Genomic DNA, 22458 nt, shown 5'->3' on the forward strand with positions numbered 1-22458 from the left:
GATATCAAACCACTCTGTCCCATCTCACTCCCCCCTGACCAAGAGCCCCTCCCCAGCCCCCCAACACCTGTGCCTTCTAGTTTTGTACTCTGAGAACACTTCTCAGCAAGTTGTGATTTTCAAATTCCACACCTGCTCACTTCTCCTTCCATGCTCCGGAGCAACGGCTCCCACATTCACCTGTATCTACAAGTGTACATGCATGACCATTTTTTCCCTGCAATTTCGGCAGGCAGACTGCCCCACACCTGTTCACATCACTCCTGTTCAAATAACTCCCCCATAACCACATCCCCCCCCCCCCCCACACACAGCTGTTCACAACCACTCCCCAAACCCCTGTCCGTACCACTCCCAACACACCTGTCCACAACCGCTCCCCCTCACACCTGTCCACAACCGCTCCCCCCAACACCTGTCCACAACCACTCCCCCTCCAAACACCAGCTCACAACCACTCCCCCCCCCCACACACCTGTCCCAAAGCCCTCTTCCAACCCCACCCCCACCCCCCCACCTCACCCAAACTCACCTGCTTGTAGTGCTCCAGGTAGAGGCGGGGGTGGACGCGCTGTTTCTCCATCACCTTGCCCATCATGTAGTGGTGCAGCCACTCCTCCTCGCTGCCCTCCGCCTCGCACTTGCTGGCCTTCCAGTAGCAGTTCCGCGCCGTCGACAGCATCTCCACGCGCGTCTCCATGGCGATGTCCAGGTGCTCGGGGGTCAGCGGGAACCACAGTTTCTGGAGCAGGAGGGGATGGAGTGGATTGAGGGGGTGGTGGGGGTCCATACAGAGTGAGATGTTTGAGTAACAAACGGAAAATGGCGACCTACATGGGGGTTGGGGGGGGGGGGGGGGGGAGTGGTCCATAAACTTAACTACAGTTTCTGTTTCACAGAGTGAGATGTTTGTATAATAGAGAAAAAGGAGTATGGCTGCCTACATGGCTGGGAGATGAGGGGGGAGGGGGGGGGGGGGGGGCAAGGGGGGTTTACACGGAGTGAGATGTTTGAGCAGCACATGAAGCTTATAACTGATTAAAAAAAAAACATCCTCTAAAACATACTTGAGCACTACACGAAGAGCATAACTGATTCTAAAAACATCTTTCCCTCCAAGACCATTCTTCGGGGAACAGACAGCAACAGAAGTGGGTCGACATTACTGAGTGGACAGTAAAGAGCTTTGCACTATCCCATGACCGCAAATTAAATTTGGCTTCTTTCCAAGCCAGAGGCAATGTGATACACATGCCTGTCACACCTTTACAAGTTTTCCCTGCACAGCAAAAGACAATGTTCCAACGATGCCTGACTTACACAAAGATCCAGGGTTCTCACAGATGTGACCACACAAAATTCCACACTTTTCCAAGACCTTTTTCAGACCAGGCCGAACATTTTCCTTACCTTCTTCTTCTTCTTAGTTTGCGTTCCCCACCCCAGGTCATATTTTCCTCACAAATGCAAACCAAACTGCAGAAAAAAATGTCTCTGGTTGTCTGTTGCACTGCCGTCAAAAGGGGAGGAAGGTGGCAGAATGGTTAAGAAGCTTATCTGCCAATACTGTGTCTGTGAGGGTGTTGGTTTGATTCCAGTCTTGCCCTTTACTTCCGAATTTGACTGGAAAATCAAACTGAGTGTCAAGTCATTTGACGGGCGCAATAGCCGAGTGGTTAAAGCGTTGGACTGTCAATGTGAGGGTCCCGGGTTCGAATCACGGTGACGGCGCCTGGTGGGTAAAGGGTGGAGATTTTTACGATCTCCCAGGTCAACATATGTGCAGACCTGCTAGTGCCTGAACCCCCTTCGTGTGTATATGCAAGCAGAAGATCAAATACGCACGTTAAAGATCCTGTAATCCATGTCAGTGTTCGGTGGGTTATGGAAACAAAAACATACCCAGCATGCACACCCCCGAAAACAGAGTATGGCTGCCTACGTGGCGGGGTAAAAACGGTCATACACGTAAAAGCCCACTCGTGTGTATACCAGTGAACGCAGAAGAAGAAGTCAAGTCATTTGGATGAGACAATAAACCGAAGTCCCATGTCCAGTATGCTCTTGGTACACTGAAAAATAACCCATGCCTACAAGTGTACTGTCCTTTGGCAAAATTCTGTAGAAGAAACCCACTATGATAGGTACACAAATACATATGCATACACCCAAGGCCTGACAAGCGCGTTGGGTTAAGCTGCTGTTGGGCATCTGCCCTGCAGAAGTGGTGCAGCAAATATGGATTTGTCTGAGCACAGTGACACCTCCTTGAGAAACTAAAACTGAAACATTACAAATGTTCAATTTTCACACTTTAGTTTTTTCGTTTGTTGATTTAAATGCATAAAGCTCCTTGTTGAGTGGTATCAATTAATAAGTCAAGGATTTTACAAAATTTCCTGAACTTTTCAAGAGCCTGAAGTGGGAAACATGTTTTTCAAAGACTTTTTTTCCAGCCCGAGTTCTCTCATTGTTCTGAAATGTTTCCAGACTTCCATGGTGCTGTATGAACCCTGCAGCACCCTACCCTCCCTTCCCCATCAACCCACCCCCCACCTGTTGTGCCGAAAGTTATTAACTTATTGTCATCAGAATTATCTTCCTTAATGCTCAGAGAATACTGAGGGCGCCTCCAGGAACAACAGTCAGGGCCACAGCAGCTGACAGTCTAGTTTCTGTTTGTTTATTTTCAGTAGCCAAGCGCTTAGCTTCAGATACTGCTTCAGACAGCGCTCTTAGGCTTCAGATACTGCTTCACGCACAAGCTGTATAGCAGACGGCTTTTTCGCAATTGACTTGCCGGTCTACAATGACCCACGCAGAATGTGTGACGCCATTCCTGGTTTAAATGCAAAGCTCATTCTCAACCTATTCTCTAAACATCTATTAAATCCGGTCTCTGTATCGTTCACTGCAATACTGTATTTGTTGTGCTTACATACACACTTTAATCAGTTAGAAGCATACTTGATTTCAATTTAAACGTTCATCAGTCTAAAGATTTCAACTGACGTTAAGCTTACATCATTTGTCCTTCTTGCCACACACTCACTCCTCGACCAGTGTCACGGTACGCGATTGGGTGAGCTGACTGGGCTCTATATGTTCCTGGCCTGTGCATGGGAATTCTTGTCTATCCTTTGATACAGTAAATCATTATTAGTTAGTTCTTTTGTACCGTCCCCTTATATACCACTCGGGTACACGACTACATAATAAACATATACTTTGTTACACACGAGATGTGTCAATCTTCGTATTTGTCCAAGTGACAACATGACTACATCAACCCTCCCACACACACTGACCATGCGGAGCTGCCTGGAGGCATGGGAGTGCAGCTGGTAGGCCAGAGAGCCGTACTCTATCCACAGCTTGCGCACGCTCTCATCCACCTCCACCGCACGGCTGAAACAGCGCAGCGCCGTGATGGACTTCTTGTGCACTGGGGTGTCGATCTTGAGCTCCATCTGCAGACAGGAGGAAGAACACATGCGTGTAAACAGTCAAGCATGTACATGATTATGTAGCTGTGTACACAGACATGCACAAAGTCAAGGTCACACATATATGCAATTGTACACACACACACAGACACATACATATATACAGCCAGGCACACATGTACACAATTGTACAAACACATATACATAATTGTACAAAGACACATACACATTTGTACACACACACACACACACACACACAAAGATATACAGTCAAGCACACACACAACTGCATACACACAACTGCACACACACACATACACACAAAGTCATGCACACATTCACATAATTTTATACACACACATGCACGCGCGCACACACACACACACACATACATACACACACATGCACACACAAACCCCCGCACACATACACACACAAACACACACCCACATCCACACACACGCACACACAAACAAACACACCAACACATACATATACATGCAATGATATATATATATATGTGAACAAGGAGCAACAGAATGGCAACAGAAAGGAGGGAGGAAAGATCAGCCACTGTGGCGAAGTGGTTAGCGTCAATGACTGATGACTGGGAAGACACAGGTTCGATCCCCATCAGAGGTGGGCTTTTTCAGCCAGTGGCCAGAGCTGATGTGCTGTGGACTCAAAACAAGAAGACTAAGAAAACAAAGCAGAGGGTTATCCATCCACTTTTCGCATGTTTGGGAAGTGCTGCTGAAATTTGCTGACAAACACTGCAGGCACATGTATCTCTAAGACTATTTGAAGCCGGGATACATTGTCAGAGTAATGCCTTGTCAAGTAGTCCCAAACCTGAACAGGCCCCCATATCATAATAATAATAATAATGGTATTTATATAGCGCTGGATCTTGTGCAGAGACAAATCAAAGCGCTTTCGCACCAGTCATTCACACGCATGCATAACTCTAATACTGTAGAAACTAAAGACCAGGAAGGGCAGGCAAGGGAGGCTATTTTGGGAAGAGGTGGGTTTTAAGGACAGACTTGAAAGAACTGAATATGGAGACTTGACGAAGCGAAAAAGGAAGTTCATTCCAATCGCAAGGTCCAGAAACAGAGAAAGAACGGCGGCCAACAGTCAAGTGTTTGAATCTGGGTATGCGTAAACAGAGTGGATCGTAGTGAGCGAGATGGAGTGTAGCATCTTTATCACCCCCATTGTGATTCATAATCATTGTAATATACAAAACAAAATGTCCCAAGCTTTGAGCACCAAAAAACAAACAAAAAAACATTGTGATATGCAGTCCCAAAGTCTTTTATTGCAGTTTGGGCAGGGAATTCATATCCTCTGTGTCTAGGGCTCGGCACAGGAAGACAAGGCACAATCGTCTCCTTCAGCAGTTTAAGCCTTCCCATTCTATCCTTCCCCAACCAAAGTCAGGTACCCATTCACACCTGGGTGGAGTGAGGAAAGTCAGAGTCAAGTGCCTTTCCCAAGGACACAACACCATGCCAAAACGAGGCCTCGAACCCTAGATCACTGGTGAACAATGAATCAGAAGTCCAACACCTAACCAATTCTGCCACAGTGCCTCTAAAAGAAAACTAAAATAAATAACTAAAAAAGGAGAGGGAAAACACCTCCCACTCACAGAGTTGAGTTTCTGTTCCAGCTGGTACATCTTGGCCAGAGCCAGGCCCGCCCAGGAGTCGAAGCGTGACGAGTTGAAACACACATCGTACGTGTAGAACTTGATGGCTTTCCTGAAATCATCCCCCATCACACAGGACCTTTCCCTCTCACTGTGTTCTAGTCTCAACACTTAAAAAACATGCACTGATCACACATACAACAAAACGCATGCTCATGAAAAATGTGTACTGACTAATCATCAGAGACTGAAAAAGGTTTTCAGACACTTTGTGGAGGAGCAAACTGCTGAACACATGGTACATGGTCTACAGACTGACACCCTGACATGTATATGATAGTCAGTCGTGTCCGACTATGACCATCAGAACAACAGAAGAGGCAACTGCTGTTCCGACTATTTGGACTAGAATTTGATTATAGTGGAGAGTGTCTTGCCCAAGTTACATCCCCACTCTCTCGGCCATGAGGGTTTTAGGACAGTCGGCGTTGGGATGGTTCCCAAAGGCCAACTAGCCCACAAGGCTGCAGCACTAAGAGCCAGTGCAATTTTGCCTCCTAGTTTGAGAGTCACAGTCCTTCACAAAAGACTAAGCTGTAAATGGTTTCCCATTGACTGGAGAAACCATTGATAATACAGCTCTCACTTTGCTGTTGGCCCAAATGTAAACTTATGTCAATCTGTGATATAAGCCAAGTGTTGGCCCTGACATGAAACAGGTACAAGGACACCTGGTGATGGCCCCAGAAAGAAGACTGATGGACTGCTGTTGACTGCTTATACTCCAGGGCTGGGATGGGCGATGATGATGACAGTGATGAAAACAAGTTCATAGCTTATAATCAAAACCAGTCTGCTGGCATAGATAGGAAAACATTGAAGTACACACTGTCAAGATTTTAAAGAGAATAAACCAAGTAAACACTGTCAAGATTGTCAAGAGAATTAACCAAGTAAACACAGTCAAGATCGTAAAAGAGCTAAGTTCAGCTCAGTTACTCAAGGCAACATCACTGCGTTTGGACAAATCCATATACGCTAATGAACATCTGCTAAGCAGATGCCTGACCAGCAGCGTAACCCAACACACTAAGTCAGGCCTTGAGGAAAAAAAGAGAAAAAAGTGCACAAGCAAATAAATGGATACATCATTAATTAATGAACAGATAAATAAATAAACAAATAAATAAACAAATAACATAAAAAAAGTGAGCAGATAAATAATGATAAAACATAATGCAGGATGAAAATTTAAAAAATGAAAAATAAAGAAATAAAAAAAAATCACAAAGAGAATCAACCAAATCAACATTGTCAAGATCGTAAAGAGACTCAACCAAGTAAACACAGTCAAGACTGTAGTAAAGAGAATTAACCAAGTAAACACAGTCAAGATCGTAAAAGAGCTAAGTTCAGCTCAGTTACTCAAGGCAACATCACTGCATTTGGACAAATCCATATACATTAATGAACATCTGCTAAGCAGATGCCTGACCAGCAGCGTAACCCAACACACTAAGTCAGCCCTTGTGGAAAAAAAGAAAAAAAAGTGCACAAGCAAATAAATGGATACATCATTAATTAATGAACAGATAAATAAATAAACAAATAAATAAACAAATAACATAAAAAAAGTGAGCAGATAAATAATGATAAAACATAATGCAGGATGAAAATTTTAAAAATGAAAAATAAAGAAATTAAAAAAAATCGCAAAGAGAATCAACCAAGTCAACATTGTCAAGATCGTAAAGAGACTCAACCAAGTAAACACAGTCAAGACTGTAGTAAAGAGAATTAACCAAGTAAACACAGTCAAGATCGTAAAAGAGCTAAGTTCAGCTCAGTTACTCAAGGCAACATCACTGCGTTTGGACAAATCCATATACGCTAATGGACATCTGCTCAGCAGATGCCTGACCAGCAGCGTAACCCAACACACTAAGTCAGGCCTTGAGGAAAAAAAGGAAAAAAAGTGCACAAGCAAATAAATGGATACATCATTAATTAATGAACAGATAAATAAATAAACAAATAAATAAACAAATAACATAAAAAAAGTGAGCAGATAAATAATGATAAAACATAATGCAGGATGAAAATTTAAAAAATGAAAAATAAAGAAATAAAAAAAATCTTAAAGAGACTCAACCAAGTAAACACAGTCAAGACTGTAGTAAAGAGACTCAACCAAGTAAACACAGTCAAGATCAAAAAGAAAATTAACCAAGTAAACACAGTCAAGATCGTAAAAGAGCTAAGTTCAGCTCAGTTACTCAAGGCAACATCACTGTGTTTGGACAAATCCATATACGCTAATGAACATCTGCTAAGCAGATGCCTGACCAACAGCGTAACCCAACACACTAAGTCAGGCCTTGAGGAAAAAAAGAAAAAAAAAAAGTGCAAAAACAAATAAATGGATACATCATTAACTTAATGAACAGATAAATAAATAAACAAAATAAATAAATAAACGAATAACCAAAAAAAAGTGAGCAGATAAATAATAATAAAACACAATACAGGATAATTTTTTTTTAAATAAATAAAATAAAGAAGTACATAAATCGTAAAGAGACTCAACCAAGTCAACACTGTCAAGATCATAAAAGACATTCAACACACTGTGAACAGTATGGTTACTTCATGCATACAGAGAGACAGAGAAACAGGCAAAGAGAGTGAGGAAAGCAAAAAGAGAGCCAGGCAAAAAGAGAGAAACAGGCAAAGAGAGGGAGGAAGGGAGGGCCACAGACAGAGCAAGACAGTGGCAGCAGAACAAGAGTGAAGGGCAGAAAGACGAGAGAGACAGCTGACTGACTTGACTGCCCACTTACGTCTGCTCCTTGTTCTTGAAGTAGTAGTCAGCCAGCAGGTAATAGATCTCCTGCAGAATGATGCTGTCAACACACACACAGAACGTCGTCACCTCTCGCACACCACCACCCTTACCACCACCACCACCACCCCACTTTAGTGTAAGCACACACTGCTGTATCGCCCCTTACACACCCTCACTTTGTGTCAAACACACACACTGCTGTGTCACACCTCACACACCGTCACTTTGTGTCAAACACACACACTGCTGTGTCGCCCCTCACACACCCTAACTCGTTCACTTTGTGTCACACACACACACTGCTGTGCCACCCCTCACTCTGTGTCACACACACTCACTGCTGTGCCACCCCTCACTCTGTGTAATACACACACACTGCTATGTCACCTCTCACTGTGTCATACACACACACTGCTATGTCACCTCTCACTCTGTGTCATACACACACACTGCTGTGTCACACCTCACACACCCTCACTTTATGTCACACACACACTGCTGTCACACCTCACACACCCTCACTTTGTGTCATACACACACACTGCTATGTCACCTCTCACTGTGTCATACACACACACTGCTATGTCACCTCTCACTGTGTCACACACACACACACTGCTGTGCCACCCCTCACTCTGAGTCATACACACACACTGCTGTGTCACACCTCACACACCCTCACTTTATGTCACACACACACACTGCTGTCACACCTCACACACCCTCACTTTATGTCATAAACACACACTGCTGTGTCACCCCTCACACACCCTCACTCTGTGTCATACACACACTGATGTGTCACCCCTTACACACCCTCACTCTGTGTCATACACACCCACACACTGCTGTGTCACTCCTCAAACACCCTCACCCCATGCCCAACTTTGTGTCAACACACATCATCACTCCTTGCACACCGCCACAACACACACCCCACCCCCCCTGTCAACACACACACTGCTACATCACCTCTCACACACACTAACACCATCAACCCCACTTTGTGTCAACACACACACACACTGCACTGACACCTCTACACACACCCTCACCCCTCTACAACCACTTTGTGTGTGTGTCTTTCTCTCTCACACACACACACACTGCATCATCACTCCTCACATTTACCTCCCCCAACCACACCCCTCCCCACCCGCCCCTGTCTACACACACACACAGAGCATCATCATCCCTCACACACCTTCACAAACCCAAACCCACCCCCTCAGCTTGCTGTCAACATGCCAGAAAGACAGACAGACAGACAGACGGACGGACAGACATTGCCACAGCAACATGCGACAGACAGTTACCAGCTGCTGGTGTAGTTGGGGGGCGTGCTGCTGTTGCCTTCAATGTAGCTGTGAACCTGGGTCACCCGATGGTCTGCAGCCACACACACGGACACGCACACAGACACACACACAGACACACACACAGATGTGAGAGAGCACCAAAAATTTTAACTGCACCAATGTAAAAAAATTATATAAAAAAAATAATAACAATAACACACACAGAGAAAATTGTTGTGATCTTTTTCATTCACTCATCCTTGCGCACAACTGCATACTGCACTAGAGTGAAACATACTGAATGAAAACACCACATTCCAAAAGCAATGAAATGATATAAATAAAATTAGGGGCATGAGGGACGGACTTCAGATAATGATTACATGATTTACATAAAATCAGATAAGAAAAATTAAATGCATCTATCAATCACACGAGAAAAAAAAAAGAAACAAACTAAAATAAAAACCTTCCAAGGCGCACATCAACATTTCTGCATATGACAAAGTATTAAGTACAACACAGCCTTCACAGTAAACTTTAACTCTCCCTGTCCCTCTCCCCTGCCCAACACTATCTCTCACTAACACACACACACACACACACACACATACACACACACACAAACATCATTAACTCTCTCCATACGAACGGCGAAAGAGACGACGCTAACAGCGTTTCACCCCAATTACCATCATCAAAATATTGCAAGCGGAAGGCTCTTATACTGAAGAGGTGAATGTTGACAAAGAATACCACAATTCTGACGATGGAAGCTAAAGGTAGGGTCATTCAGACACCCACTGGACATCCGAGGGGTCTGTGCAGAGGAGAAGAGAGGACTGGCCGTACTGAGTGAGTTAAACACACACAACACAATGTACCACTCAGCCACTTACTGACGTCATCCGTGTCAGGGATCAGGTCGTAAATTCTCCGCAGCAGGTTATGAAGCTGTGGACGACACAGCGCATCACTTTATTTCATAGCTAGAGACCAGGACTGACATAAACAGTGCATCATTATCATACAATTCTAAGCACAGACACTTGTCAACCCTACTTTGAAAAATAAATAAATATATAAATAGATAAAAGAATAACTGTCTGGGCCATCAGTATAATACAAAGTACGTAAATGAACGATCTATTATTAATATATATATGAAACATATTATATACCAGATCTGAACTAGGGATAAACTTCTGTATCATAACTTGAGAAATGTCAACAAGAATTTCAACAGCACTGTCATGATAAGAAAAGGCGCACTGTTTTTGTTTTGTTTTGTTTTTATCATTCAAAAGAAGAATAGGGGTGTAGATACACAGAGGCTCACTCAACACATAACCTGGTTTACGCAGACAAATATAGTCACAGCTGCAATAACTGTAAACGCTACGCCACATCTGCTAGGCAGATGCTTGACCACAATATAACCCAGGGAGTTAGTCAAGCTTTAAGCACATGCATATATATATATGTGTGTACCTATCAGAGTGGATTTCTTTTACAGAATTTTGCCAGAGGGTAACACTTTCCATGGGTTCTTTTACAGTGTGCTGCACACAGGACCTAAGTTAATCATCTACTCTGAATGACTAGATACTAAATTTAATTTTCCAGTCATACTTGGGAGAAATGATGAGACCAGGATTAGAACCCAGACACTCACAGACTCTGTACTGACAGATAAGTGTCTTAACTATTCTGTCACCTTCCTCCACACTGAAAACACACAAAGCACCAACCTCCGCTGACACAGTGCTGGTCTTGTAACTGTCAAACTCGGGCAGCATCTTGGGCTTGAAGTACTCAAACACTGCCTCGCAGTGCTCCCACATCAGGTCAATCTGCAAACGAAACACATCTGTCGTTACTTCCCTCAACTGCCACACACCTGTCGTTACTTCCCTCAACCATCACACACCTGTCATTACCTCTCTCAACCATCACACCTGTCCTTATCTCCCTCAACCGTCACACACCTGTCGTTACTTCCCTCAACCATCACACACCTGTCGTTACTTCCCTCAACCATCACACACCTGTCATTACCTCTCTCAACCATCACACCTGTCCTTATCTCCCTCAACCGTCACACACCTGTCGTTACTTCCCTCAACCATCACACCTGTCCCTACCTCCCTTAGCAGTCACACACGTCCTTACCTCCCTCAACCACCACACACCTGTCATTATCTCCCTCAACCGTCACACACCTGTAACCATCACACACCTGTTCTATCTCTCTCAACCTTCACACACCTGCCCTTCCCTCCCTCAACCATCACACACCTGTCATTACCTCTCTCAACCATCACACCTGTCCTAACCTCCCTCAACTGTCACACAACCTGTCCTATCTGCCTCAACCATCACACACATGTCCTTACCTCCCTCAACCATCACACACCTGTTCTCTCTCTCTCAACCGTCACACACCTGTCCTTACCTCCCTCAACCGTCACACACCTGACCTTACCTCCTTAACCATCACACACCTGTCCTTACCTCCCTCAACCGTCACACACCTGACCTTACCTCCTTAACCATCACACCTGCCGTTACCTCCCTCAACCATCACACACCTGCCGTTACCTCCCTCAACCATCACACACCTGCCCTTACCTCCCTCAACCATCACAAACCTGCCCTTACCTCCCTCAACCATCACACACCTGCCCTTACCTCCCTCAACCATCACACACCTGTCCTTACCTCCCTCAACCATCACACACCTGTCCTTACCTCCTTCAACCATCACACACGTCCTTACCTCCAGTTATAGGCACTGATAAAAGTATTACACTCTCTCTCTCTCTCTCACACACACACACACACACACACACACACACATGGAGACCCATCAGATAATATACTGTGGAAGTGCTTGACCTAAACATGAAGCACTGTAGTCCATCAGACGATTTGTCAACCCCTGTCTAGCTGGTGTGACTACACCCCCAGTCCCAAAGCATCACTGAGTGGAGTGACTTACACACACAACCCCTCTCTAGCTGTTGCAGCTAAACCTCCCCAGTGCCCCCCTCCCACCACCCCACCAAACCATCGTACAGCTGACTCATATAATCCTTCTTTTGCTGGCATGGCTAAATCCAAAACCCCCACTCCCACTATGCCCCAACTGAGTGACTAACATAGTCCCTCTTTTGCCAGTGCTGCTAACCCCCCTCCCCACACCCACCCACTTTCACCATCCCCATGTTGAGTGACTAATATAATCCCTCTTTTGCTGGTGTGGGTAAACCCCACAAACTCCCACCATCCCCAAGCTGAGTGCCTCATATAATCGCTTTTGTTGGTGTGGCTACCCCTCCCCCCCCGCCCCCTCCACCCACCATCTCCCATTTGAGTGACTCACATAATCTCTCTTTAGTCGGTGTGGCTACCCCCCCCCCCCCACACACACCACCACCCCACTCCCACCATCCTCCAGTTGAGTGTTTCATATGATCCCCTCTTTTGCTGGTGTGGAAAAAATCCCCCACCCCACACCATCCCCCAGTGGAGTGACTAACATAATCCCTCCCGCTAAATCCCCCACCCCACACCATCCCCCAATGGAGTGACTAACATAATCCCTCCCGCTAAATCCCCCACCCCACGCCATCCCCCAGTGGAGTGACTAACATAATCCCTCCCGCTAAAATCCCCCACCCCACACCATCCCCCAATGGAGTGACTAACATAATCCCTCCTGCTAAATCCCCCTCCCCACACCATCCCCCAGTGGAGTGACTAACATAATCCCTCCCGCTAAATCCCCAACTCCCACGCCATCCCCCAGTTAAGTGACCAACATAATCCCTCCCGCTAAATCCCAACCCCCACACCATCCCCCCGTGGAGTGACTCACGCAGGGAGCGTTGTGGTCCACCAGATGCCGGGCCCTGCCCTTCTTGTTGGGGTGGCCGTACAGACAGAAGACGCACTGCTCAAAGGCCGTTCCCAGGTCGTCCTTGACAGAGTTGTGGGCCTTGGGCAGCTCCGTGGTCAGCACATCCATGTAGAACTGCAGGAAGATGCCGCACTCCCGTGTGCACCACGCATTTCTGCACAGCACGCTAGGTCAAAGGAATGTGGGTTTCTTTTGGTTTATAGCACCTAACATTTATAGCACCTCTCCATGTAAAAAAAAAAAAAAAAAAAGCTCAATTATGCTGTACAGTGTAAATAAAAATGCACAGAGCTTCAAGAATATGCGCAATAGCAAAATGTCTTAATAAATAAAAAACAAAACAAAAACTGACATGTAAAATGTGGAATGGATCAATAAACTGACAACTGACTTACAGCTATTTCAAAAGGATGCCACACTCCCCCACGTACCATGCATTTCTGCACGGCGCACCGCACCAAAGGAATGTGGATTTCTTTTGATTAATATATAGCACCTCCATGTAAAAATATTGCTCAACTGTGCTGTGCAGTGTAAAATACTGATGTGTAAAACATGGATTTGTGCACTGTGCGCCACAGCAAAGCTTTGTGGATTTTTTTTTTTTTTCAATATTTTTATTCAAATTTTATATCTCGGAGCAACATGTTTTGGCATGTCCACACTTTTCTTTTAACCCCCAAAACACTACTTCTTATTGTCTGAAACCGTGACCATGCATGCTCATTTTCAAAGACTGCATATTTTTCTTTGTGATGATCACATATCAATAAGTTTGGAAACTGAAAGAAAAAAGAAATAAACACAACGAAAATAAGATCCATAATTTAGGGATAGTCACATTTATTCAACGTCATCCTGCTCACTGAATCCACTAAAATCTTCATCTTCAGTGTCCGAGTTGAAGAGAACCAGTACAGCTTCCTCCGCCATCTTGTCACTGACTTCAGCCTCGCTTTCACTTCATGAAGGTGGAGGTCACTGCTGGTTTGTCGCTTGCATTGTCGTCTGCTAGGTCGATCGCCTTCAATTTGAAGGCTGCATCATAGGCATAACGTCGCGTTTTCGGCATGATGAGGGTGTATGCTTGAGCAGAGTAGAACTGAATGCTGATCTGAAGGCTTTAATGTGTGCGGATTTGATTTATAAAACGTGAACAGTTAGCACACTATCCTGAAGCTCATCCAAAAATTCATGGACAGAAAGCATGATTTTGGTGAGTTGAAGGGCAGCTAAGAATAGACGACAACGTGACACTCCCAGTATCGTTAAAATCCGCAAATAAGCCGCATCATTGTATAAGCCGCAGAGGTTGAAGCTGGGGTAAAAAGTCGCGGCTTATAGACCGAACTTTACGGTAAATGATAAGGCCATTGCACAAATCACAAATCATTCCCTAAAAAAAACCTTGTAGCTTTCTTCACTTCCTTTCAATCACATATTATAAACTTTCACTGCCAGTCAGTGCCTTGAGCCATATTTTAAAATTCCACTTTTTTTTTTTCCACTTATCTCCGCAGTACCTTCAGTCTCAGACAGTAATTTCCCATTAAAAAAAAAAAAAAAAAAAAAAAAGGCGGCAATACAAGGGCATCCAGAAGTCATGACCTGGGTCAGCCCGACCCTCCTTAGAGTGTAAGGAGTTAACTCACTCAGTACGGCCAGTCCTCTCTTCTCCTCTACACAGACCCCTCGGATGTCCAGTGGGTGTCTCAATGATCCAACCATTAGCTTCCGTCGTCAGAATTGTGGTATCCTTTGTCAACATTCACCTCTTCAGTGTAAGAGCCTTCCGCTTGTAATATTTTGATGGTGGTAATTGGGGAGAAACGCTGTTAATGTCGTCTCTTTCGCCGTTCGTATGGAGAGAGTTAAGGGATGAAACACTTGACAGAGGGGGACTTCTTCTCTGAAGACATTGTACTGTCCAGCTCACCTTAGAGTTTCTTATCACCCATTTCCTGGAATAGTTCAGCTCCTCATTGCAGATGTGTGCTACAATGTAACATCAATGAAAAGCAGAAATTTCCTTTATGAACTAAAAATGACAACATGACTGCGATTCATTAGTTTGTCAATATATCAGGTAAAAGTGCCAAGTTTCCTGAATAAGAAATAAAAATGTAGCTGTACCAGTAACCTGACTTTGGAAACATTTTTGGCACCTTAATAATTTGTTGGTGCCCTTCACAGAAGTGCATGGTAATCATAGAATGTGTGGAAAGAACTTATTATTTTCCCTATTTTCAAGCCAAGGCTGGTGTCAACAGACAAAGTATTCCCAGAGAAAATGAATATTTTAAAGCTTACCAGGGACTCACACACACACTCACTCACACCCCTCCACCTTCCACACCCCCTCCACACACACACACACACAAACACACTCCCTACCTGCCCAAATACTCATGAGCGACGCTGAGCAGCATGAGGGAGGGGCTGAGAGAGGTTTTGGGGGAGGAGGAGGGACTGCCCCCCTCCTCCTCTTCCTCCTCCTCCGCCACCTTTATCCTCTCCACCTTGTCCTCCTCCCTGCAACAGTCAGTTATTCATTCCATGCACTGGCAGTCCTAACGTACTGTTTTAATTGTGTTTACCTCGCTGCGCACAATTTAGGAACACAAACACACACACACAAATACACACAGATTTAATGTGCTTCCTTTACATAATAATGTTAACAGGTACACTGAAAAGGATGTTTTAAAGCATTGTCCTTTTTGCCAAGGTGAACTAGAAGATGAATACCATTTATTGTTTGTATATACTGATTTACAGACAAAAATTTCTTCAAGACTGCTTAAATATGTCTCTCAGTACACTTCTTCGATCAAACAACAAGCAGATAAATTGCCAAGTATTAAAATTTATTTTCCATGCGATTAAAAGGAGAAATCATACACTCAGACCTAATTAAGTAGAATTAATGTCAGGCCCATGAAGTATGATATTGTGTGATGCTATTCAAGTGTTATAATACCCCTTCCCATGCCCACCCCCAGTCCCCTGGTTTTGAATTGTCGTCCATGGCCAAAGTTCATTGACATTTCTGTTCGTTCATTTGTTTGTTCTCTCTCTCTCTATATATATATAGACAGATATATAGATATATATAAATAGATAGATAGACAGATATGTGTGTGTGTGTGTATCTACTCTATGTATTCTATATATATATAGATAGATAGATAGATAGATTTTGATATATATAGATATATATATAACGATCAATAATCACCACCACCACTTTCCACTATCAACAATGTCACCAACATCATCAGCAATATCATCATTGTCGACACCATCATCAACACTGACACCACCATCATCATCTTCATCGCCACCACTACCATCATCACCATAACTACATCACTATCACTACCACCACCACCACCACTATCAACACTGTTACCACCACCACCACCATCAAAATGTCACCACCACCACCACCAATAATGTCACCACCACAACCCACACTGTCATGACCATCATCATCACCACTACCAACATCAACACCACCATCAACACTGTCACCACCACCACCGCCAACACTGTCACCACCACCACCACCACCATCATCACCACCACCAATATCACCACCACCACCACAACCATCAACACCACCATCAATAATGTCACCACCACCACCACCACCAACACTGTCATGACCACCATCACCACCATCATCAATAATGTCACCACCACCATCAACACTTACACCACTATCAATAATGTCACCACCACCACCACCACCAACAATGTCATGACCACCACCATTAACACTTACACCACCAACACCACTATCAACACTGTCACCACCACCATCACCACCAACCACCACCATCCTCATCACCACCACCACCAATCACCACCACCACCATCACCATCAACACCACCATCAACAATGTCACCACCACCACCATCAACACTTACACCACCAACACCACTATCAACACTGTCACCACCACCACCACTGTCACCACCACCACCACCACCATCAACACCACCATCAACACTTACACCACCAACACCACTATCAACACTTACACCACCAACACCACTATCAACACTGTCACCACCACCACCACCATCACCAACACTGTCACCACCACCACCATCATCAACACTGTCACCACCAACCACCACCATCCTCATCACCACCAATAATGTCACCACCACCATCAACACCACCATCAATAATGTCACCACCATCACCATCAACACTTACACCACCAACACCACTATCAACACTGTCACCACCACCACCACCACCACCACCACCATCATCATCACCACCACCAATAATGTCACCACCACCACCAACACTGTCATGATCACCATCACCATCAACACCACGATCAATAATGTCACCACCACCACCATCAACACTTACACCACCAACACCACTATCAACACTGTCACCACCACCACCACCACCGGCACTGTCACCACTACCACCATCATCAACACCACCATCAACACGGTCACCACCAACCACCACCATCCTCATCACCACCACCAATCACCACCACCATTAACACCACCATCAATAATGTCACCACTACCACCATCATCAACACTTACACCACCAACACCACTATCAACACTGTCACCACCACCACCAACACTGTCACCACCATCTACACCACCATCTACACTGTCACCACCAACCCCACCACCACCAATCACCACCACCATCAACACCACCATCAACACTTACACCACCACCACCACCACTGTCACCACCACCACCGCCAACACTGTCACCACCACCACCACCATCAACACCACCATCAACACTGTCACCACCAACCACCACCATCCTCATCACCACCAATAATGTCACCACCACCACCACTACCACCATCAACACCACCATCAATAATGTCACCACCACCACCATCAACACTTACACCACCAACACCACTATCAACACTGTCACCACCACCACCACCACCACCACCACCAACACTGTCACCCCCACCATCACCACCACCACTACCATTTACCACCACCATCAATAATGTCACCACTACCACCATCAACAACACCACCATCAACACTGTCACCACCAACCACCACCATCCTCATCACCACCACCACCAATCACCACCACCACTGCAATGCTGCAGCGATCCAGATCCCATGCCCATGACTGACTGTCGAATGATCTTGTAGAGCAGCATCCAGGGCAGGACACTGGCGATGGGCATTTCTGTGACCAGCTCCGACACGTCGTGGTTGACCTCGATGATGCGGATCAGGTTCTGGGTCAGTCGCACCAGGCTTCGCAGGGGAAGCAACTGCATGGCGTTCGTTTCTCTGTCCAGCACCCTGGGTCAGAGAATGGAAAGATGGGACGTCTGACGCACCTCTTTTGGCAGGCGTTAACGGCGATATACTTTATGCTTTCATGTCTGCGAAACTGCATATTTGTTGTGCACATCTGTTGTGTGTGTGTGTGTGTGTGTGCGTGCGTGCGTGTGTGTCTCTTTCGCAGGCATTAACAGCAATATACTTTATGCTTTCATGTCTGTGAAACTGCATATTTGTTGTGCACATCTGTTGTGTGTGTGTGTGTGTGTGTGTGTGTGTGTGTGTGTGTCTGTGTGTCTCTTTCGCAGGCATTAACAGCAATATACTTTATGCTTTCATGTCTGTGAAACTGCATATTTGTTGTGCACATCTGTTGTGCGTGCGTGCGTGCGTGCGTGCGTGCGTGCGTGCGTGTGTGTGTGTGTGTGTGTGTGTGTGTGTCTGTGTGTCTCTTTCGCAGGCATTAACAGCAATATACTTTATGCTTTCATGTCTGTGAAATTGCATATTTGTTGTGCACATCTTTTGTGTGTGTGTGTGTGTGTGTGTGTGTGTGTGTGTGTGTGTGTGTGTGTGTGTGTGTGTGTGTCTGTGTATTAACAGCAACATAATTTATGCTTTCATGTCTGTAAAATTGCATATTTGTTTACATATCTGTTGCACATGTGTGTGTGTGTGTGTGTGTGTGTGTGTGTGTCTGTTTGTGTCCATGTGTATCTGTATGTTTATTCACATTTATTTACTTATTTGTTTACTCATTCATTATCACTACTGTCACTTTTATTCTCATAATTTCATCTTATTCATTTATCTGTCTGCTTAATTTTCATGTTATTCTTTTATCTATTTAATTGTTTATTTATTTATTCATTTGTTTTTTAAATCATTAATTTAATATTATGTCCATTTAATTGTTTATGCTTTTTTTTTTTTTTTTGCTTTCTTTTTTCCCCCTCAACGCCTGACTAAGCGAGTTGGGTTATGCCACTGGTCAAACATCTGCTTAGCAGATGTGGTGTGGTGTATATGGATTTGTCCGAACACAGTGACCCTCCTTGAGTAACTGAACTTAACGGAACTAACAACGACACAGTTAGTTATGCGTGTAGGTGCATTTACTGAACATGAATTATAGCTGGTAAGCACGAACACATGTAAGAAAACTGATTTAGGTCACAACCCCAGCCCTTGCATGGCTTTGTGGCAGCAATTTTTGAAAATTCATTTTCCGAAACTTTGGAAACATCTATAAAAGCCAAACTTTTCAAACTACCATGTCAGGAATCTGGATGAAAGTCACAGTACTATACCCTTGCTAACTATTACCATGCTTGTGTAATATGTAACTTGTCACATGAAAATTGTCATGGTGATGATGCTGAAGAGAAAACATAACCTTCCTTGCAAGGGGACAAAAAAGAAAAAAAAAAAGAAAGTCACAGTACTTTTTGGTGTTGGCTTATGCCGCTTGGATTAATCTGCAAAATGAGACCTATGACTTCCATCCGAAAGGAGGAGTTTGTATTACACTCCATGTCTGGTGATACATACACTGTACCATGTCAAACTGATGCAAACTAGGCCAATCGGTTTGCATCTGAAAGATCAGTTTGGGGCTTTTCTTAAATTATGATGAAACATTAAGAATTGATACTGAATAATAACTGAAGTGACAGCATAATCATTACGACCTTTTTTGACTCACTTGTGTAAACAAAGTGAGTCTATGTTTTAACCCGGGGTTCGGTTGTCTGTGTGTGTGTGTGTGTGTCCGTGTGTCTGTGTGTCTGTGTGTCCGTGGTAAACTTTAACACTGACATTTTCTCTGCAAACACTTTGTCAGTTGACACCAAATTTGGCATAAAAATAGGAAAAATTCAGTTCTTTCCAGTCATCTTGTTTAAAACAATATTGCACCTCTGGGATGGGCACAAAAAATTAAAAAATGAAGCCTAATTATATGCAAACTGTATTTACTGTCATATTTATATTTTTTGTATTTTCTAAGCTTCGCACTTTGACCTCTTATTCTGACACAACAACAAGAGGAGTCACTATTATCATTTTTTGTTCAAACAGGAACTTCTTTTGCTAAGCATGGAATTGTTATTTCTTTGCAAACGTTTTGGTGCAGATAGTAAAAAAGGGAAATTACTCTGTAATTAATGCTAGGGGACTTAATTTATCACAAGTGAGTCTTGAAGGCCTTGCCTCTCTTGTTTGTGTTTTGTTTCACCTGTGCTTTATTAGAACATAAGAGTTCTAAACCTCACTTCAGTACAATGACTCCAGTGAGACAGCAGTCCACACATACATGTATTTGTCTTTGTGGTGCAGCTGGTCATTTGTAAACCATTGATAACTGTTTCATTAATTCAATTAACAAAATGATCTAATCACACACACACACACACACACATACACACACATTTGAAGTTATTATACAGTTAATAAGAAACAGGTCTTCAAACACAATTACTGTTGATTCAGTAGAAACACCTCCAAAATTATTTGGCACTGGGGATGTTTTCTTGTTTGTTTGTTTTTTCATACAGAAACTTGGCAGTGAAAGAGTTAAAGACAAAATATTTTTTTCAAAACCTGCCACACCCCTACATAAATCTGCAGCCCTTCAAGATCTGTAGGTTGAGTGTACTATTACAAAATTAAACAACAACAAAAAAAACTCACTTGTGTATTATTCCTTGCAAAACTTTCAAAAATTCATGTAGAAACCTGAACTGACCCTCCCTTTGCTCCCTCACACCCACACCACACACCCACACCCACCATAACCCCATGCACCACCCACAACATCCCCCACCTCCACCACACACCAAACCACACACATACACACACACACCCACAACACTCCCTTATATCCCCACAACACACACCCCCACCCACAACATCACCCACCCCCACCCACAACACCCCCACCCACAACACTCCCCACCCACAATATACTCCCCCAAACCCCTACCCACAACCACACCCTCCCCAACCCAACACCGACCACACCCACAACACACATACACCCACCACACACCCACACCCACAACAACCCCCACCCCCATCCACACCACCACGCACCACACACCCACAACACCCCCCACCCCCACCCTCACTACCACCCTCTACCCCCACCTCAACACCACCCACCACACACCCACAACACACACAAACACTCCCCACCCACAATATACTCCCCCCAAACCCTACCAACAACACCCTCCCCCCCACCAACCCACCACACACCCACAACACCAACCACACCCACAATACCAACCACACACACACAACACCCCCACCCCCACCCACCACACACCCACAACATTCCCCACCCACAATATACTCCCCCAAACCCAAACCCACAACACCCCCACCCAACACTGACCACACCCACACCACCCCTTCAGACCCACCCCACCATACACCCCCACCCACAACACCCCCACCAAAAACCCCAACACTCCCCACCCACAACATACAACCTCCCCCTAGCCTCCCCCCTCTCCACCAACATCAACCACCACCACCCACCACCACCCACACACAACACCCCCACCCCCTACCTACCTATCCCTTCCCCCACTCCACCCACATCCACCATCCACACCCACCCACCACATCCCCCACCCACATCCACCCACCCACACCCACGACACACCCATCCCCCCAGACACACCCACAACATGCCCTACCTCCATCCACACAACATGCCTCTCCCCCCTCCCCACCCCCCCCCACACACACACCACAACACCCCTTCAAATACCCCCCTCACCCCACCACATCCCCCCCACACACACACACACACACACCCCACCCTCTACCTCTGCAGGCCCTCCAGGAGGTGGACGAGGGTCAGGGCCCAGGAGTCGCGGGTGGTGAGGGTGGGGGCGCGGCGGTAGTGGTGGAGGGCCTCATCCAGCACCACCTCCCCCCACAGCAGGCAGCGGCCCCAGTCCTCC

General features: G+C 45.0%; 1 protein-coding gene across 2 annotated transcripts in view; it reads right to left on the reverse strand.

The window, feature by feature from the left end:
• Nucleotides 1-22458, reverse strand: part of LOC143286923 (uncharacterized) — a 72371-nt gene that overhangs the window by 16614 nt on the left and 33299 nt on the right. For both annotated transcript variants that reach the window (XM_076594878.1, XM_076594877.1), the window contains exons 22-32: nt 22321-22458; nt 18329-18502; nt 15563-15700; nt 13127-13322; nt 10998-11099; nt 10146-10200; nt 9265-9337; nt 7944-8006; nt 5104-5215; nt 3309-3470; nt 533-742 (exon numbers count right to left, since the gene is read on the reverse strand). The exon at nt 22321-22458 is cut by the window's right edge and continues 59 nt beyond it. In XM_076594878.1, the coding sequence (XP_076450993.1) occupies nt 533-742; nt 3309-3470; nt 5104-5215; nt 7944-8006; nt 9265-9337; nt 10146-10200; nt 10998-11099; nt 13127-13322; nt 15563-15700; nt 18329-18502; nt 22321-22458 (1423 nt within the window). The remainder of the gene's footprint in view (nt 1-532; nt 743-3308; nt 3471-5103; nt 5216-7943; nt 8007-9264; nt 9338-10145; nt 10201-10997; nt 11100-13126; nt 13323-15562; nt 15701-18328; nt 18503-22320) is intronic.

This window comes from Babylonia areolata, chromosome 10 (assembly GCF_041734735.1).
Source record: "Babylonia areolata isolate BAREFJ2019XMU chromosome 10, ASM4173473v1, whole genome shotgun sequence".
Lineage (NCBI taxonomy): Eukaryota > Metazoa > Mollusca > Gastropoda > Neogastropoda > Buccinidae > Babylonia > Babylonia areolata.